The sequence below is a fragment of the Bufo gargarizans genome, chromosome 9 (genome assembly GCF_014858855.1).
Source record: "Bufo gargarizans isolate SCDJY-AF-19 chromosome 9, ASM1485885v1, whole genome shotgun sequence".
NCBI classification, from domain to species: Eukaryota; Metazoa; Chordata; class Amphibia; order Anura; family Bufonidae; genus Bufo; species Bufo gargarizans.
Window position 1 is genome coordinate 1,116,558 of NC_058088.1, and position 20,844 is coordinate 1,137,401.

Sequence of the window (20,844 nt, forward strand, 5' to 3'; positions counted from 1 at the left end):
ACATGTTCTATGGCCTTTATGGTAGCTCCACTGAGATGTCTTTGCTTGCTCACTCAGGGAACAGTTTCTGCGCGGCGGTATATGCTGGCGCTCTGCTGCTCTAATGTGATTTTTACTGTGCAAGTTGAGGAGTGCTATCGCTTCGCCCTCTAAAGGGCTATAGTTCCACTGTGGCAGGCGCAGCACTATGAAGTGCCTTTTGCACTCTGACTTTTAGTCTAACCAGACTGTCTAGCGCCGTTCTATGGAAACAGTAGGTTTAAAGAGCACACCAAATGCTTCAAATAACTTCTTTATTAACTTCAACTTTTCTTCATATATAATACTTCCGCCTCCGCAGCAGATAGTCAATGTACAGGTCTTAGCTGGCCAGTAGAGTTGAACGGACACCTGAATGTTCGGGTTCGACCGAACTTCAGAAAAAAGTTCGAGTTCGGGACCCAAACTTGAACCGAATTTGACCCCGAACCCGAACCCCATTGAAGTCAATGGGGAACTGAACTTTTGAGCATTAAAATGGCTGTAAAATTGTCATGGAAAGGGCTAGAGGGCTGCAAATGACATCAAAATGTGGTTAAGAGCATGGCAAGTGCTATGCAAACAAATGTGGATATGGAAATGACTTTAAATAACATAAATAGGTAAAAAATAAAATAAATAATCTTGATCTAGCACAGGGGTAGGCAACCTCCGGCTCCCAGCTGTTGTGAAACTACAATTCCCAGCATGCTCCATTCATTTCTATGAGAGTTCTTAGAAGAGCAGAGCAAGTATGAATACTGGGAGTTGTAGTTTCACAAGAGCTGGGAGCCGGAGGTTGCCCACCCCTGATCTAGGAGGGCGAGGTCCATATGGAGTAGGAGGTTGAGGAGGCGGTGGATGTGGCGGTGTAGGTAGAAGTGGCGGTGGAGGAGGCGGAGGAGGTAGCCTACACTGCTTTTTGGTTTCAATTTTATTTTTAAAATTAGGGTACACCCCAAAACATTGGGAAATATAACCTGTAATAACCCCCTCCAGTCATGCTAAACACACGCTCAGACAATACACTGGCTGCAGGGCAGGCCAGCACCTCCAAGGGGTAAAGGGCAAGCTCAGGCCATGTGCCCAATTTGGAGACCCAGAAGTTGCAGGGGCTGACCCCTGTCAGTCAGTTCGTGTAAAATCCTAAAGTTTGGTACGAACCCGAACTTTACAGTTCGGGTTCACTCAACCCTACTGGCCAGCTATACCTACCAGAGATTATTCTTCGATTGATGGCAAAATTCCCAGTGACTAATTCCCTTTAAATAAATCTTGCTTATTTACAATATATTAAGCAATAGAGCTGTAATCTACACCAGCACACCCTGCATGTCCTTAAAGATCTTGTGTTATCTGGATTGCTGCCATGCTCCTGGTCATGTATAAATACAGAGGGACATAGTACAATAGTACAGCCAGAGTTGTGACCACAGGGGCGCAGAATGGCTCTGAACATTGCTTCGACTCTTCTCCTGGCTACAGGACTCACCCTCCTAATTTATCTCATTAAATGGTGGAGTAGAATCAACCAGAAGAACCTACCCCCAGGACCAACACCTCTACCAGCCTTGGGGAGCATCCATCAGCTAAGCACCTCAGAACTACCACAGTCTTTAGTTAAGGTATGTACACTTACCTTCTATTTTACCCTAAGTAGGACATGGGTTTCATATTAATTCCCACCATAAATCTCTTCAGGAAGTCAGGATGATCCAGCAATAGACAAGGGAAGCCTTAGGGAATTCATAATCCCCGCAGCTGCTTTTCAAGTCCATCATCATATACAAGATATTTTATGACAGTCTGTATCTGATGCTCAAGATGCCATAAACGGCAGCCTATATTCTGCTGATAAATCCAGAGTAAAAAGGGAATTTGATGCGCGGACTGCTGTCCTGTTGTGTTATGAAATCAATCCTGCCTAAGATGGGAGATACCTGATGTTAAGGAAATGATGTGCAGTATATATAAAAATGTGTACAGAGCAAATTATAACATAGGTTTCTCTATGAAAAATTAAAGGGTCATCTACTTTCGGCAACACAGTTTTGTTAGAAGGATCCTGTGACAGTAAGTAGATGACGGTGTGCCCCCACTGCATGAAGCATCAGCAATCAGCTGTTATGTAAAGCCAGCAGCAAATGTTCAATGTGCCTGTAGCACCACCACAGGGGAAATAAAGTATTACACGGTGACCACTAAAATGAATAAGCTAAGTGCAGTGCATTTTGAGTTTTCCAGAGAGGTGTTCTTTGTAGCTGCTCTCCTCTCTAGCTACTAAAGGAGAGCAATAAAATGCTACCCTTTCCCCTGTATTAACAACCTGATGGTTCATTACTAGCCTTTGCAGAAATCATATCCCAGTCTCATGAGATCCAGAAAGGAAAGCAATTCCTACATAAGTCTTTTAGTTGAGGTGTTTTCGATCCCACTGGACAGGATCATCTTTTCTAGGTGTACAGCTCTAGTGATTAGCGGCATAAGCAATATTCATTTTCGCGATATTGCGCAAATTGTTCACTTAATATTCACAATAAATTTGTGAATTCTAAAAATCTTGACCTCGTCATTATTTTCTCAGTTGCGCAAATCGGCACTAATGATGCACAAATGTTTTGCACAATACATGCAACTTCACGTTATCAGGTCTGAGTAGATATTACTGATTGGTGCACTAAGTATTGTTGTTACATCACAGCACTATGTCTGTAGCATGTATGTATGGGCAGCAGAGAAATAGTAATTCCTATCACACTACCTAACACCCTGCACTGGAACCTATCAGCTACACTATATCACCATCTAACCTACACTGACTATCTCCCATTAACTATCAGTATTTCATATATATATATAAGCTAACTAACCATCTAATGTAATTGGATAAGGAATAGGATCCAGATGAAAGCACAGAGCACAGCAATGTCACTGCTCTCTCTTTCAGAACTGCAAAAGAAACAGCAGAAAATGGCTGATGGGACGGTTCTTATATAGTAAGGGGTAGGCAACTTTCCTATTGGTTGCTAGGGATGTTGCTAAGCTCAGACAAAGACATTGCAGCCTTCTCATTGGCCCACAAGCAAGATGGGAGGTTACTGATAAAAAAAAAATCTTGAATATTCATGATTACGGATATATAGCCTCTATATTCTACTTTTTTGCGAATTGCCGATATTCGTGATCAAAATTTGTGATTATACATCTCCTGTACAGACCCGTAAAACTCTCAAATAAAAACAGTAACAAGTGTTAAATTTACAATTTTTTATGTTTTCTATATCTGTCTAGCTGAGTGAGACATATGGACCTGTCTATACCCTCTACATAGCCAATATTCGGACGATAGTACTGATTGGGTACGATGCTGTGAAGGAAGCATTGGTGGACCGCAGCGATGCTTTTAGTGACAGGGGAGACACAGGAGCTGGAGAATTTTTTGCTAAAGGTTTTGGTAAGATGGTAAAGTAAAAGAATAAAATACGTTTTTATTTATTTCAATGTGAATTATCACAGTGTATGATGCTGTGAAAGTATACTTCTCTCACAGTAAGTGTAGAATGTGTGAAAGAGGCCAAAATGTGAACCAACCTACTAGTTGAGATGAGCGAAGTTTTAAAAAATTCAATTCGGCAACTTAGCCGAAGTTCACCAAGAAATTTGATTTGTTACAAATGAATTTGTCGCGAATCACTATAAATCAGGTATACCCCGACCACTCTGCCTTAGAGTACAGCCACACGGAGCTGCTGTGCTGCGGACAGGTTGCGGCCATGCTACAGTAAAGAACAGCATGGCCAATTAGCCCACAGCTGCCTTTTATTTAATAATAAAGACCACACTGTATAGTTCTTCTTCATTGTTAATGGCCGCAGCACCTTTAATGCACCTTTAAACAGGGGCTGTTGCTAGTATGGGGTTTGACTGGTTAGGTGGGGGGGACAATATGCATATTATTACTGTTCTGGCCTGCAATCTTATGCAGGTTATTTGACAGTAAACATTGAATATTAATCTGCTCTGACATACCCACTTCTCCAACCGCATCACTCTCCTTCCCTACAAGTGGGAGCTCTTCTTCTGCCATCTGCTTTTTCTACTTTACCACATCATCTAATATCGATGAGAATATTTCATCAGGAACCTCCAGCTCCTCCTCTCTTTCTGCATCTTTCTAACTTTTCGAGGACATGACGACTTTAAAGGATGATTTGGAAGAAGTAAACCCAGCAAAATATGAGGATGGTCATCATAAAAAAATGGCCTCCCTAAGAGGTGCAGACTGGATGGTATTGGTTGGCAAGCTGGCAGTGGAATAATAAAGGTTACATATTATCAGTATTGAATTACATGTCTTAGTTTACGGCTGATGTAGGAATAAGTAAATGTTGGAAAAAATAAATAAAACTTTATAGAATAAGTCTCCCTACACTCTCCCTGTAGTCTTCCTACACTCCCCCTGCACTGTCCCTGCACTCTCCCTTTCCAATATTGTCCTATTAATCATTTTCAGCAACACTGTCTCTAGCGCATAGCGCATGCCACGTCTCTCCCTACCACTAAGGATGAGGGTTTTATAGGGCTGAGACATCACAGGCGATGGCTATTTGCGGATTGGCTGGCTGCATAGCATTATGGGCGACCTTGTGTTCCCGGGCTTCTTACTTTCACTTTGTAACATATGCAGCCGCCATTTTAGGAAAACCTGATTCGTTACCACGAAGAGAGAGAAAATTCGGATTTGTTTCTATTCAAAGTTTTCCTAAACTTCAGACCGAATTCCTTCTCTTCGAATGCTTGACCTAGCTCAAGACTACCAACTACTTCAAGTTACTGTAATGGTTCCCACTGTGGATGAAAATATGTTGCTATTTTTGGATGAAAATGCCCATGATTTTCTAAATCTGGACAACTCATTTAATGAATGTGTCAGAAAATCTCCTACTGTTTAAATTAAGTTTTATGTTTGTTTTTAAAGAATTGTTGGTGATTTTGATTTACTGTAAATTTTTCATATATATTTAAAATAAATGTTAAAATATTGCAGTTTTTGAGCTGGCTACTAAAGGTGTCTGGTTGGCCAAGAGCCAATTACTTTGTCACGAAGCAAATTTTTTTGTAAGTAGCAGGTGCAATTACAGGGACCTGCGATAGCGCCACCCTCCTCATTGTACTCCTCAGATGCCGCATTCGTACATGATCTTGGCATCTGAGTGTAAATTTAACAATAATAAAAATGAAATTAAAAACTTACCGCCTCCATTTACTCGCGACGGGCCAGCCACCGCCATCTTGCTTGAAGATGTCGGCCGAAATACTGCACGGGATTTCGGCAGAGATCTTCAAGCAAGTTGGAGGCTGGCGGAACGTAGCGAGCAAATGGAAGAGGTACATTTGAATCTTTTTGTTTTTTATACTATTTCAGGTTAAATCAACTCGCTGACACGAAGCACAAGGAAATTCAGTTTCTAAGCAAATCGAATTTATCCTGAAATTCGGATCGAATTCCACTTTGTGCGATTCGATTCGCTCATCTCTAGTGTTTATGTGTTGTCAATGGGGATAGAGGAGAACAACGCTTCTTTACACCTCTTATGCCGTTTATCTCCAGGAAGAAAAGCTTGAGTGAAAAATGAATTTGCCTGACCCTTCTACTGTATATGTCATCTTTGTCTGGGGAGAGTCTGGAACCCTCATAACATAATACACATAATGCTGTTGGCTTGGCCCTTTGAAAAAGGGCCATTTTCCATTAATACTCTAAGAAATGTAAGGTTCCTAAGCCTTATGATAAACTGACACTTCATCTTTCATAGAGATCACTTTCCAGTAGTCATTTCCTACTGTAATCAAAGGCAGGATTACAAAGACAGATAACACCTATATACTGCTAACACGGTATCTAATATTAACAATCGGTGACATCAAAGCTTATGAACTTCCATCTTTGTACACTGACCTCTGCAATAACCATGTCTTGTGCATTGACTCTGCAGACTTAATGACTGCTGTAAAGCATGTATCTAAATGCTGTTAAAAGCAGCTCAGGCAAGATGGCCGCCTCATAATCATGTACAGGAAATTAAATAAATCTACCATCAGAAAATAAGAACAGATTATATATTTAAAAAAAAGAATCTGCTTCAGTATCTGGTTTTAATTAGAAAAAAATATAGTATACTCCCTTTAATTGTATTCTTGAACTTATAGGGGTCATTGCAAGCAGTGGGGAAAGGTGGAAAATTCTTCGTCGTTTCTCTCTGACAACGTTGAGAAATTTTGGAATGGGAAAGAGGAGCATTGAAGAAAGAATCCAAGAAGAAGCCCAATGTCTTGCTGAGAAATTTATGAAGGATAAAGGTGGGTGAAGTTCCAAAGATATCTGTCTCCGACACTCAGGCCATACATATCCACAGATCCGTAAAAAAAACGCATCCCTTCCGTGTGCAATCTGAATTTTTCTCAGTCCTAATAAATATTAATGGCTATTCCTGTCCGCAAAAACAGACAATAGGACACGTTCTAAAATTTGTAGGACGTATATACGAATGCGGACAGCACACGGTTGATTCATTTTTTTTTTGCGGACCCATAGAAATGATGGGTCTATGTGCACAAGACACACTATGAGTGTCCAATAGGTGTGGGCCCTACCTTTAGGACCTGCTTCTATCTCCAGAACAGGACATGGTCACACTCAGCCTGGAGTGGAGAAGAAGCTGAGCATGCACAGCTCTCTGCTAACAACTCAGTGGTACTGTACTTTCAAAAATAGCTGAGCAGATGGACTTGGCTAATTTTGGAAGTGCTATTAAAATGAACGGCGAGAGCCACACAAGCACAAATACCTCTCTAATACCAAATCGGGGCAACGGGGCTCCTTTCTGTAGACAGATGGGACTTATACCTATCTGATATTTATAGCATATTTTGTGGATATGCCATAAATGACTGAGATAAGAATACCAATTTAAAGCAATAATTAACCTTTTTTTTTTACTAACAGATGCTCCAAGTGACCCAACATATATATTACGATCTGCTGTTTCTAATGTCATTTGCTCCGTTGTGTTTGGTGAAAGATTTGACTATGAAGATAAAAAGTTTTTGAATCTCTTATTATGTCTTCACGAACTTTTCCAGTTGTTCAACACCCGTTCAGGGCAGGTAAACGTTACAAACTGTCTAACAGGTATATGGGTGCAATGTAATTACCTAGAATTTACACTCTGGAAATGTCTGCCTACCATCTGTCCATTTCATATTTCCAGGCACAGCAACCTGTTAACCTCTTTGGGGACAGTATAGTAATGCACAATGGATGGACCTATGGCTGGATGTCATTGTTTGGATGCCTTTGCTTAGATCAGGGGTGATCACAGTCTTGGTTCAAGATTAAAACAGAACATCAAAATAAAGCTAGTTTCACACTTGTGGCAAGGAACTCTGGCAGACTGTTCCGGTAGAGAACAGCCTGCCAGAGTTCTCCAGATCCTGCATTGCCGGACACTACCGCTTTCCCACCAGACCCCATTGACTATGATGATTCAACTTCTACCCGGTAAATATGCTGAGAAACGACAAAAAACACTGTGTGCTGAGTGCTGTGGCATTGCCTGCAGGACCTGTCAGTCAGATAACCCGGCCGCAGGTGTAAAAGAAGCCTAAAGAAACTTTGCAGAAAGTACTAATTAAAAATAGTTTACTATTGAGTACCTACAAGGATGGAGGTGTAAATGTAGCTTCATTTTTATTTATTTATTTAGGATGCACTGAATTAATTAAAAAAATATTTCCTGTGAAGGTTGACATATGCTTTAACCTCATCCTGGGGCAGCGATTTTCATTTATTTATTTTTTGTTGTTTGTTTTTCGCTCCTTGCCTCCCCAGAGCCATATTTTTTATAACCTTATGAAGTCTTTTTTTTTATTATGGGACAAGTTTAACTTTCCAATTCCACAATTTAATATTGCATAGGATGTAGTGGGAAGTGGGAAACAATTCCAAATGTGGCAATTCCGCCACAGTTTTAAGCTTTTTTTTTTTTTTACAGCTTTCACTATTTGGTAAAACTGACTTGTGCTCTTCATTCTCCAGGCCGGTATGAATCCGGCAATACCACATATGTATAGTTTTTCTTGGGTTTTAATACAAAAAAAGATAAAAATACATTATGACCCCCCATAACTTTTTATTGTTCTGTCTATGAAGATTTGGGGGCACATAATATCTTTCGTTTTTGATAACACTATTTTGGGGTGTGTATTATGGATATTAGCTGGAGTTTCATACAGCATGCCCCCGGCAGCTATGGCTCTCGCTCCGCAGCTGGTGCCATCTTTAAAGACCTGATGTCCGTCGTACATATACAGTGGATGGGATGTAGAGAAGAATTTAAAGTCAAGTTTAAAGGGAGTCTTTCACTAGGAAATCACTGATAAACAAGGCACATAACCTTGTAGGCCTAGCTCAGCTGAATGCAATGATATCTTTCACATGTACAAATGAGTATTTAAGTGCCCCAAAGGTGGGCCTAAGCCTCTCTCAGCCAAGCTAGTCCTACAAGACGTAGTACCTGGTCTATCAGTCAATTTGTTGGTAAAATACTTAATTTATAATGTCAATTTTTATACAAACACATTAAAATATGACACTCAACTAACAAAATAATACTGATGCTATGTTTTTTTTTCTGTTACTTGGTTTCTCAATTAGCTCCTTAACATATTCCCCTCCGTAATGCCCTACATTCCTGGTCCTCACCAGAAGATCTTCAAAGTTTTCAACAACCTGAAACAGTTTATTAAGGATATGGTGAAAAGCCACCGAGCCACCCTGGATGAAAACTGCCCTCGTGACTTCATAGACTGCTTCCTCATGAAGATGGAAGAGGTAACATATTTATAGGGTTCCACAGCAGCAAAAATTGAAGTATCTTTGAAAAAAAGATGTTGAAAGCATTGATTCTATTGGTTGCCATGGGCAACACTGCACTTTTTATTCACTCCAAGTCCTACTGTATTACATCAGCAACCAGTGTGTAGGGATTTGATAATATTTGGAAATTTAAATAACAGCAAAAAGAAAAAAAGAATCCAGACTTTGTAATAATTGATCATTAAAATAATGATAGAATTATATTTTTTTTTTTAAGGAAAAAAAGAACCCAGACACCGAATTTCATGATGAGAACCTAGAGGGGACAATATTAGATTTATTCTTTGCTGGAACAGAGACTACAAGTATGACATTGAGATATTGTTTTATTATACTCTTGAAACATCCGGAAATACAAGGTGATTAGTCTGATGTATTATTTTTATTTTTTATAATACAGTACACATACAGTTGTGTGGCTATAGAAGTAATGCTGCTTTCACATCTGCGTTTTCCTTTCCAGGTTTGAGATACGGCAGAGGATCTCAAAACCAGAGGAAAACGCATCCGTTTGAATAATACAACCAGCTGCATCCGTTCAGAATGGGTCCGGTTGCATTATTTTGAAAATTAACATGCCAGATACTATTGAAAGTCAATGGGCACCAGATCCGTTTTTTTGTGTCTGAAAAAATGGATCCGGCACCATTGACTTAAAAGGTTTAGTTTCCCATGCCAAACACAAAAACACTTCTTGCGATTGCCCCGCTCCCTGCCATTGTACCCCTCAGATGCCGGGTTTATACATGATCGCAGAATCTGATATTAATAACAGTGTAAAATGTTAAAAATGGGCAGGCCACCATCATCTTGCTTGAAGATCTGGCGAGAAAATCTCGCGCGACTCAAGATGACATAAACAGGCCGTCACCATGCATGGGATTTCGGCCGAGATCTTCAAGTAAGATGGCGGAGGCCAGCCCGTAGTTTTTTTTGTTTTTTACATTATTTCAGGTTAAATTGATTTACTATCGTGAAGCAGATAATAAATATATTCACAATTACCTTCCATTTGTTATAATGGCTCGTTTTGTCTAGGGAGCAATCATTAAGAGAAATAAAATGGCCGCCGTCCTACTAGTACACACAAAACCTGTCCTAATCCCACAGCAGGACAAGTTGCTTCACCATAATGAGCCATAGTGCTGCATCATCCTCTCTGCTCTGGTTGTCAGGAATCATGATTCTGAATACAGGTGAATCTCTGTGGGAATGGAAATGATGAGGAGACATGAGAGGAAGGTGAGGTGTGGATAATGAGCAGCAGCACTTGTATGCAGCCTCCATAACCACAGCCTGTCCTGTCCGCCCTCTCTGTACTTCATGTCTCCTCATGAACTAAATTCCCCAGAGATTCAGCTAAAGTTCTTATTATCTGTATTCAGGATCATGATCCCTGACAAGTAGAGAGGAGGAGGAGGATGAGGCAGCTCTGTACCTCAGTGTTGTAAAGTAACTTGTCCTCATGTGTGAGCAGGACAGGTTTTGTGTGAACTGGTGGGACAGCGGCGATTCTGTTTCCCGTGAAGTTTGCTCCACAGACAAAACGAGCCATTATAAATAATAAAAGGTATTTGAGAATATATTTATAATAAAGTAATATTTAAGTGTTTTCATTTTCTTAATTCCTGGAAAACCCCGTTAAATAATCTACCCAGTTCTTTATATGATTATAGGCTGGTTAAGGTGCTGCACATTACCTATTTATACTGTATGTAGTACAGTAAGTCCACTGTGTAATGTACCATTTGTGCAGGGGCTGGGAGACTAAAGGCCCACTTTGCTTAGGGACCCACTGGTGGATTCACCTGTACCATTGTGGCCCAGTCCGAGCCTGATAAGACATAAGACTTTGCTTGCAATTGAACTATGAATACAATTGAACTATGAATGCAATTATTCCCCCTATTGCAAAATATATTTGCAATAGGGGGAAATCAAAAATTATATCACAGAAAAAAATACCCCTAAAATTTAACTTTTACTAAATACGTTTAAGAATAGAATAAAACCCCAAAATCAATTGGACATAAATAATATAAAATCCTTTAATCGTGCCTACACTAATATATATAGTCTTTACCATACTTAAAAGTCCCACACGTTTAGACACATGCCAGTCAGGGGATGTGCTTGATAGCGAATATGTACTAATCGGTCCCTAAGTCACCTACCCCTCCTATATGTAATAAGTGGTCTGGGAGGGACACAATCCCTTAGTTCTGGGTCTGATAACAAAAGTGAATGGTATCAAATAACAGTGAGTTATGGATGAAAACTAACGGTGTTGCTCTGCATTGTTCCGAGTATCTTATATGCTGGTATTGTCGCTTTATTATCCTGCTGATTTGTGGTTATACACGTGCACTGTATGAATATATATCTCAGTGTGGGCACGAGTAAATGATTTTATATTATTTATGTACAATTGATTTTGGGGTTTTGTTCTATTCTTAAACGTATTTATTAAAAGTTAAATTTTAGGATTATTTTTTTCTGTGATATAATTATGGATACAATTAAGCTAATAATGATACTAGTCTGAAAAATATGAGCAATGTTGTGTCTATTATCTTTTACAGAAAAGATCCATAAAGAGATTGACAATGTAATCGGGAAAGATCGTTGTCCATCAATAGAAGACAAGAGTAAAATGCCGTATACAGAAGCTGTAATCCATGAGGTTCAAAGATTTGCTGATATTGCCCCTGCAGGATTGCCTCATTCTGTCAGCAAGGACACAACCTTCAGAGGATATGACATTCCAAAGGTATCTGGGGGAATAAAGCTACTCCTTATGGAGACCGCAAAGTTGGACTAGTGAATATTTGTAAGCCGGACAATCCTTCCTGGGAAAGGGGAAACAGTATCCCCCCCTCTGTCAAAACCCTTTTAAAAAGCTGTGTGCAGATGGGATGCTTCTTCTTATGGAGAAGGTTCTGGTTTTGGCTTATATCTCATTCCTAAGTCATGATTCAAGGCTTGTTGAAAGGGCTACACATTGATATGTAGAGTATCTATCCTATAGGTAGCACTAGAGAGCCAGCTTCTGTTCTCCTGCATAAGAGTTTATTATTATTCTAATCATATAACATACTGTACTAATCTTCTTAATGCTGTGACTGTCTTAGCTGTCTACCTTTTGCTATGTTTTAAGCTAAAGAATCATGCCAGACAATTGACATTTCATTTTAATCCTTACTCTGCTGTTATTAAAAAAGTATACAGTATGTAGGCTTCATGGCTAAGCAGGCTATATACCTTTAGGGGATAGCCATGCTGAGGAAGGTGTGCTGATCTTCTCGGCATCTTGGTTCAATTCTTCCTATCAATTGCTAACTAGAACCAGTTTTTAACATGTTTACTAACTTTCAGGGTACCATGGTGTTTCCAGTCCTGACCTCTGTGTTGAAAGACCCGAAACAATTCAAGAACCCAGAAGAGTTTGATCCTTCACACTTTCTTAACGAGAATGGTTGCTTTAAGAAACATGATGCATTTATGCCATTCTCTACAGGTAACCTGATTAGTTGATCTTTAGTTTTTAGTTAAGCTGAAAAAATTCTGAAATCTATGGCGAAGCTGGGTGAGCTTCATATGAACCTGGGTTTGGTAAAGGAATATATTAGAGGATGTTTGTGGTCATGGATCTATACTGTGTTTTAAGACCAAAACATTCCTTGACAGGGCTTAGAAATCATTTATCTTGCCCTGTCTTTATAGACACACATCATATTAATGTTGCAACCATCATATGAAAAGACATTGCTTCCAATTTGTGGAACGTCTATCAAAAGGTCAGAGGCTAGAACTATTGTCCATAGTAGAAAGCTTTTTCTCATTGACATATCATAACAAGAAGGACAATGCCTTTACTAAAGGGCCCTTTACATGGGCCGAGAATTGCATAGATCATTCAAAACAACGCTTGTAAGGGATGATGTAGCAGTGTCAATGTACCGCTGATTTTTCCGATGAACGAGCGAAACGAGTCACGGGGAGTTATGGGGAAAAGGGAAGCCGTTAGTGATCGCTTCTTACCATCTCTGGAGAAGATCGCTGCATGTAAATAAAACTGACTCCTCTACCAGCGAGCAGCAGATTGTCAGTAAGGAATGCTTCCTTCCCAACAATCTGATGTAGTATCATCCCGTGTAAAGAGACATTAAGTACACAGTACTAATGTAACAGAATTAAATATGTCCCTGAACTATCCCTTTTCAGCACTTATTGAGTTATGATAGCTCATCAGATTTAGCTTCACTGGAGTGGAAAACTACCAGTATCAAATTTAACTTGACTTCTTAATATGTATGCTTGCTGTATCTTTTTAGGCAAACGCATGTGTATGGGAGAAGGTCTGGCTCGCATGGAGCTCTTCCTCTTTCTCACCACCATACTGCAAAAGTTCACCTTGGAGCCTACAATAGACAGAAAGAATCTGAGCATAAAACCAATGCCCAACACCAACGCTTCAAGACCTCATTCATACCAGATGAAGGTTGTCCCTCGGTTATGAGTTGAAGCTTCTTGCATAGAGGAAACCAAGAAGATCTAGAGCATGCAAACAAAAGAAATCTCTAATTTTTAAAGAGGTTTTCTGGGATTTTATTGGTCATCAATATCAGATTGTTGGGGGTCCGACACCCAGCACCCCCGTAGATCAGCTGGTTGAAGAGAAGGCTGCTTGCCATGATCAGTGCAGCTCTTGCACGGCATTTGTCCTTCTCTTCAACCAGCTAATCGGACCCCCGCCATTCTAATATTGATGACCTATTCTGAGGATACACACACTAAAAAAACATGTAAAAAAAAATATCTGAGACTAGTTTCTGGAAAATTCCTTGTAAATTTATGTTGTTTTTAGTAATTGGTCTGGATTACTGAACATAATTTAATATAATTCTAATTTTCTGCAATGATTCAGCATTAATAAAACATTGGACTGCACTGTGTCTCCTGTGTTGTATGCTGCATGTAATTTTTCTTTCATGATTTTTATTTTTTATTTTGTTTAATTGAAGCATGTATGGTGGCTGGCTGGTACACTAAGCTAAATCATGTGTTTGGCTTGTTGAATGTGAATTATTTTGGATAAAGTTTCTTTGTGTATCTAAAGCTGTGCATAACTATGGCTAGGCTGAGTTCACACTTCAGTTATTTGATCAGTTATTTCTATTAGTTATTGTGAACTGAAACCCATAGTGAAGCCTACTCAGAGATCAGGTGTAATGGAAAGATCCGCACCTGTTCTGTCTTTTTGACTCGCACCTGGTTTTCGCTCACAATCACTGATGGAAATAACTGAGTGAGTTCCTTGTTTTTAAGGTGTTTACTCCACTGCAGTTCATGCTTTGCATGCAGGTGCCTGGTCATGCAGGTTGTGCTAAGTTTCAGAACGTTAATGCCTCGCTTCAGGCTCTGATGGCACAGCGTGCAAACCACTCGGGTCTTGTCGTCAGCACATTGTTTTAAGAAGTGCCATGCCAGGGAACTCCTTGAAGCTGCCTTTGGGGTGCTCGTTCCCAGATGGCGGTCAGTAGCAGGCGGAGTCTCTTGGCGGCGGGTGTTCTGCTTTTGCCCACTGCTCACTCTTTTGCTACGCTGTTGGCTCGGTCTCACCACTGCCTCTTCCTCCGAACAGTGAAAGTCAGTGGCACGACCTTCATTCCATGTGGGGTCTAGGATCTCATCGTCCCCTGCATCGTCTTCATCCCTGACCTATTGTTCAGTCTGCACACTCCAGAAAGACGCAGCAGTTGGCACCTGTGTTTCGTCATCATCAGAGACGTGCTAAGGTGGTATTCCCATGTCCTCATCATCAGTCAGTGCATTCTATGTCTTCCACCGCTGGGGAAGGGCTAGTTGGATGCCCTTGGGAAACCCTGCCAGCAGAGTCTTCAAACAGCATAAGAGACTGCTGCATAACTTGAGGCTGAGACAGTTTCCCTGGTATGCATGGGGGTGATGTGACAGACTGATGGGCTTTGTTTTCAGGCGCCATCTGTGCGCTTTCTGCAGAATACTGGGTAGGAGATAATGTGAACGTGCTGGATCCACTGTCGGCCACCCAATTGACTAATGCCTGTACCTGCTCAGGCCTTACCATCCTTAGAACGGCATTGGGCCCCACCAAATATCGCTGTAAATTCTGGCGGCTACTGGGACCTGAGGTACACTAGGACGTGTGGCTGTGGCAGAACGGCCACGTCCTCTCCCAGCACCAGAGGGTCCACTAACACCACCACGACTATGTCCGCATCCCTTACTAGATGTTTTCCTCATTGTTACCGTTCACCACACACAATAAGAAAAAAATTATTTGGCCCAATGTATTGAATTCAAATTCAGGCCTTTTTTTACAGACACCTAACACTATCTGGCTATGTATTTAGGTACCGTATTACACTAATACAGGCACAGCAGTAACGACAGATTTAGCTGAATATAAATTGTAGGCCTAGTATTTAGGCGCTGGATGACAGGTATACGTTTGCGGACAGAATTAAACTTGGAAATGCACGGTAGCGTGTGAAGTTATTGATGACGACCCTATCCGCACCTTCAATCTAATATACCCATTTATGGATAGATTTAAAGTAGGCCTGATACAGCAGAAACCACTGATTTAGGGAATTGCTAAGTTGGGAATTGTATTTCAACCCAGAACAAAAACTGTGCTTTGGCGGACACTAAATGAATTGACCAGCCACAGCAATAAACACAGATTTAGGCTACTTTCACACTAGCGTTCGATCGGATCCGTTCTGAACGGATCCGATCATAATAATGCAGACGGAGGCTCCGTTCAGAACGGATCCGTCTGCATTATATTGGCATATAAAAGCTAAGTGTGAAAATAGCCTCGGACGGTTCCGTCCAGACTTTCAATGTAAAGTCAATGGGGGACGGATCCGCTTGAAGATTGAGCCATATTGTGGCATCTTCAAACGGATCCGTCCCCATTGACTTACATTGTAAGTCTGGACGGATCCGCACGCCTCCGCACGGCCAGGCGGACACCCGAACGCTGCAAGCAGCGTTCAGCTGTCCGCCTGTCCGTGCGGAGGCGAGCGGAGCGGAGGCTGAACGCCGCCGGACTGATGCAGTCTGAGCGGATCCGCATCCATTCAGACTGCATCAGGGCTGGACGGAAGCGTTCGGGTCCGCTCGTGAGCCCCTTCAAACGGAGCTCACGAGCGGACAGCCGAACGCTAGTGTGAAAGTAGCCTTAGCTGAATATAAATTTTAGGGCTATTATTTAGGCGCTGGGTGACAGGTATACGTGCAGGAACAGAATTAAACTTGGAAATGCACAGTAGCGTGTGTGTGAAGTTATTGAGGATGACACTATCCGCACCTTCAATCTAATATACCCTTTTATGGATAGATTTAAAGTAGGCCTGATATAGCAGAAACCACTGATTTAGGGAATTGCTAAGTTGGGAATTGTATTTCAACCCAGAACAAAAATATATCCTTTGCCAGACAGCAGACAGTATTACAATTGGCTGGCCACAGCTGAAACACCAGATTTAGGGTACTGCTATTTTGGCAATTGTATTTCACCCCTCAATAAAATAGCAAGCACAGCCAAGCCCCTGATGTAGGATATAGCAAAAAAAATACCACACTATTGATGGTTAAATGCACTTGGTGTGACAGCTTCACCCTGATGTAGGATATAGCCAAAAAATAACCACACTATTGAGGGTTAAATGTACTTGGTGGCAGCTTGTGCTGGCGCACCACAAGACACAAAATGGCCGCCGATCACCCCAGAAAAAAGTGAATGAAAAACGCTCTGGGCAGCCTAAAGACAGTGAGCAATTGAATAGCAGCAGTTCAATCATCCACAGCTGCAGATCGATCTCTGAATGAAGTCTTTTGGAGGAGTTAATCACTGCCTAATCTCGCCTTAACTTTGCAGTTGCAACCTCTCCCTACACTGTTCAGAGCAGAGTTACGTGCGGTGCAACGTGACTCCAGCTTAAATAGAGGCTGGGTCACATGCTGCACTGGCCAATCACAGCCATGCCAATAGTAGGCATGGCTGTGACGGCCTCTTGGGGCAAGTAGTATGACGCTTGTTGATTGGCTGCTTTGCAGCCTTTCAAAAAGCGCCAAGAAAGCGACGAACACCGAACCCGAACCCGGACTTTTGAGAAAATGTTCGGGTTCGGGTCCGTGTCACGGACACCTCAAAATTCGGTACGAACCCGAACTATACACTATTTCTATCTGTTTCTTTTCTGAACAGATCCGTATGTAATAAACCCTCACTATCCTTGTTTAATAGCGTATCGAGAAAACTGACCTGCATCTGACTATATGTGATCGTAAATCTCAAGCCAGGTATCATGTTATTAATGTACTCATGGATAGTGTTGATAACTAATATTCGAATTTCAAATTTTTATTGCAAATATAGGTACTATATTTTGAATATAGTGATATATATTCTCAATTTTGAATATTCCATTTTTTTTTATCAGTACACACGATCCCTCCCTGCTTCTAGCTTGTGGGCCAATGAGAAGGCTGCAGTATATTTGACTTTAGGAGTAGTGTTGTTTGCGAATTTTCGTAATGCAAAATATTATTACACTCCAGAAATACATCCAGGCCCCTCTTGAATTCCTTTATTGTACTCACCATCACCACCTCCTCAGGCAGAGAGCTCCATAGTCTCACTGCTCTTACCGTAAAGAATCCTCTTCGATGTTTGTGTACAAACCTTCTTTCCTCCAGACGCAGAGGATGTCCCCTCGTCACAGTCACAGTCCTGGGGATAAATAGCTGATGGGAGAGATCTCTGTACTGACCCCTGATATATTTATACATATTAATTAGATCTCCCCCTCAGTCGTCTTTTTTCTAAAGTGAATAACCCTAATTTTGATAATCTTTCAGGGTACTGTAATTGCCCCATTCCAGTTATTACTTTAGTTGCCCTTCTCTGAACCCTCTCCAGCTCTGCTATGTCTGCCTTGTTTACAGGAGCCCAGAAGTTGTAGAACTATGTTTCCATCACGGGCATCTATGTCCCTTTTGATGCAACCCATTACCTTATTGGCCTTGGCAGCCGCTGCCTGACACTGGACCGCTTAGTTTGCTGTTTTTCAAAATTTCTAGGTCTCACCTCATGTGATATGAAGTAATATCACGTATGAAACGTTCAATTTTCTGTATGTTATATAGAAATTTCTTTGAAAATTCTAATAAAAATTATTTTGTTCTAAAGATAATACAAACGGATCCTTTCTGAACGGATGCATGTGGTTGTATTATCTGAATGGATCCGTTTGTGCAGATCCAAGACGGATCCGCACCAAACGCGAGTGTGAAAGTAGCCTCAGAAAGTACTGTTTCTTGTTTGTTTTGTGTTATGTATCTGTCTTATTAGGTTACTTAACGACTTCTAAATCTGATCTTGGATTTATAGGACCACACTTCTATTAATCAGTCCTGTTACCATTTCTTGAAAATACCATCTGCTAATCATTAGTGGCTGTTATTGCAAACTACTGCTTGGGGATCCCTTTGCAAGGTTCACACCCTCATGAATAAAATCCCATAGACTCCACAATTTAGTTTAACCCTAAACCTAATCCAATAATGACACATCTGGGGAGTGGTGTCTGTGCAGTAGTGTCTCTGTTATGACACAATCACTGAATATGTAGTCAAGTGTGACCCTTGTCACACTTGTACCTTGTACTTGTACCCAATTTCTATTCCAGGTTTTTAGATTTCTTTTTTTTTACACCCCCTTTAAGCTAGCCTACAGTCACTACATCGCATCCACTATAAAGTCAGTGGCTCTGACTACAATATAGTAATTATACAAAAAATAAAAGTTTCTAATAAAAAAAAAAAAAAAAAAAAATTTCTAGGTCCTTTTCCATGTCAGTGTTTTACCATTTAGTATGTACAGGTAATTTGCATTATTTAAGAGGTCTGGACTGCATAGTGTGTCTTGTGCACTGTATGAACTTTTTTTTAAATTGAGGCTAGTATACTATACTATACAAAAAAACACATTCTCCTTTTTCATTCAAGCTGCATTCTCAGCCATACACTCTTAACCTTCCCCCACCCTGTCCCTCTGCAGCCTCAACATTCCTGATTCCAGCTAAAATGAATCATTCACACAGCAATTCCTCCTGCACCATTCGAGCTGTGCATAGGCATGCTGGGACAGAAGTGTGCCAAGGTTCCCAAAGCAACAGTGACTCTTCCAGTGAAAAACATTCTCTTTAGGCCTCATGCACACTGCCGTTGTTCACGGCCGTGTGCGGGCCGTGGAACCGCGGCCTGGATCCCTCCTGAGAGCAGGAGCGCACGGCGTCACTGGTTGCTATGACGCCGTGCACTCCCTGCTGCCGCCGCAATACAGTAATACACTGGTATGATCTATACCAGTGTATTACTGTACTGTGCCGGCAGCAGGGAGCGCACGGCGTCATAGCAACCAGTGACGCCGTGCGCTCCTGCTCTCAGGAGGGATCCAGGCCGCGGTTCCACGGCCCGCACACGGCCGTGAACAACGGCAGTGTGCATGAGGCCTTATAGGAAGAGCTCCTCGTTATTGCTGCACTCATTTCCTCTCCAGCTGTTTTTGACTCATCTATACGATCACGATAACATAGTAAACATCTTTATACATATTTTGGTTTCTGGATGCCAGTTATTCATTTTTTCCCCCAATATATTTATCTTTTAGCTTTTAACACTTATGGACAGGTATAAGGCAACACTTCAGCCTTGTCTCCTTTCAATGATCCTCATTTCTTTTCTCTTTTCTCTCTTTTTTATGTTTTTTTTAATCTATATAAATTATATCAATTTTTATTATTTTGTGTATTCAAGAACTGGTCTCACAATCAAATATTTTACACTTTTTATGCATTTAGCTAATCAGCCCTGACCTGTGACCCCTGGACAATAGGTGGTCTTATGATCTTTTGTGTACTGGGTGGGCCATTTATATGGATACACCTTAATAAAATGGGAATGGTTGGTGATATTAACTTCCTGTTTGTGGAACATTAGTATTTGTGAGGGGGGAAACTTTTCAAGATGGGTGGAGACCATGGCGGCCATTTTGAATACAACTTTTGTTTTTTCAATAGGAAGAGGGTCATGTGACACATCAAACCTATTGGGAATTTCACATGAAAAATAATGGTGTGAAGATACGAGATGTGCAGCACCTGAAACTACGGATACTGGAAGCCTGTGCTAGCATTTCTCCTGCGGTGTTGCTATCAGTGTGTGAAGAGTGGGAGAAGAGGGTTGCATTGACAATCCAACACAATGGGCAGCACATTGAACACATTTTATAAGTGGTCAGAAACTTGTAAATAACTCATGAAAGAATAAAGTTACGTTAAAACCAAGCACACCATTGTTTTTCTTGTGAAAATCCCAATAAGTTTGATGTGTCACATGACCCTCTTCCTATTAAAAAAATAAAAGTAGGATTCAAAAGGGCCGACTTCAAAATGGCCGCCATGGTCACCACCCATCTTGAAAAGTTTCCCCCCTCACATATACTAATGTGCCATAAACAGGAAGTTAATATAACCAACCATTCCCATTTTATTAAGGTGTATCCATATAAATGGCCCACCCTGTATATTTAGGCTTGATTGAGGTTTTCTTTAAAACAGAACCAGCAGGCTGTTCCAGTGAATCTGTGAATATCGGACACTACTGTGCTGAGATACTATCCAGCCCAATTCACTGACTGTAGTGGGACAGCCAGAGATCCAGCCAAAACCCAGCAAATATGCCAAGGAGCAGCCGCTGCGCGCAGCAGTTTTTGTCCAGCCGCTTCTCGTCATATTTGCCTGGTAGCGACCGAATCTTCGCCAGTCCCCAAT

General features: G+C 41.1%; 1 protein-coding gene across 1 annotated transcript; it reads left to right on the forward strand.

Annotated features, from left to right (window-relative positions):
- The first annotated feature begins 1,432 nt into the window (after positions 1–1,432).
- LOC122946024 (cytochrome P450 2A13-like) lies at positions 1,433–13,906 on the forward strand. Its single transcript, XM_044305312.1, has 9 exons — positions 1,433–1,643; positions 3,310–3,472; positions 6,229–6,378; positions 7,025–7,185; positions 8,735–8,911; positions 9,174–9,315; positions 11,539–11,726; positions 12,332–12,473; positions 13,291–13,906. Exons 1-9 carry the CDS (start codon positions 1,464–1,466, stop codon positions 13,473–13,475), a joined length of 1,488 nt encoding a protein of 495 aa, XP_044161247.1. The 5' UTR covers positions 1,433–1,463; the 3' UTR covers positions 13,476–13,906.
- The last annotated feature ends 6,938 nt before the right edge of the window (positions 13,907–20,844 follow it).

Bases quoted from the DNA above. Each gene is read 5' to 3' on its own strand.
- LOC122946024 (XM_044305312.1), top strand. From the start codon at position 1,464: ATGGCTCTGAACATTGCTTCGACTCTTCTCCTGGCTACAGGACTCACC. The intron at 8,912-9,173 runs GTAACATATTTA...TTTTTTTTTAAG, and splicing joins TCCTCATGAAGATGGAAGAG to GAAAAAAAGAACCCAGACAC. The intron at 11,727-12,331 runs GTATCTGGGGGA...ACTAACTTTCAG, and splicing joins GAGGATATGACATTCCAAAG to GGTACCATGGTGTTTCCAGT.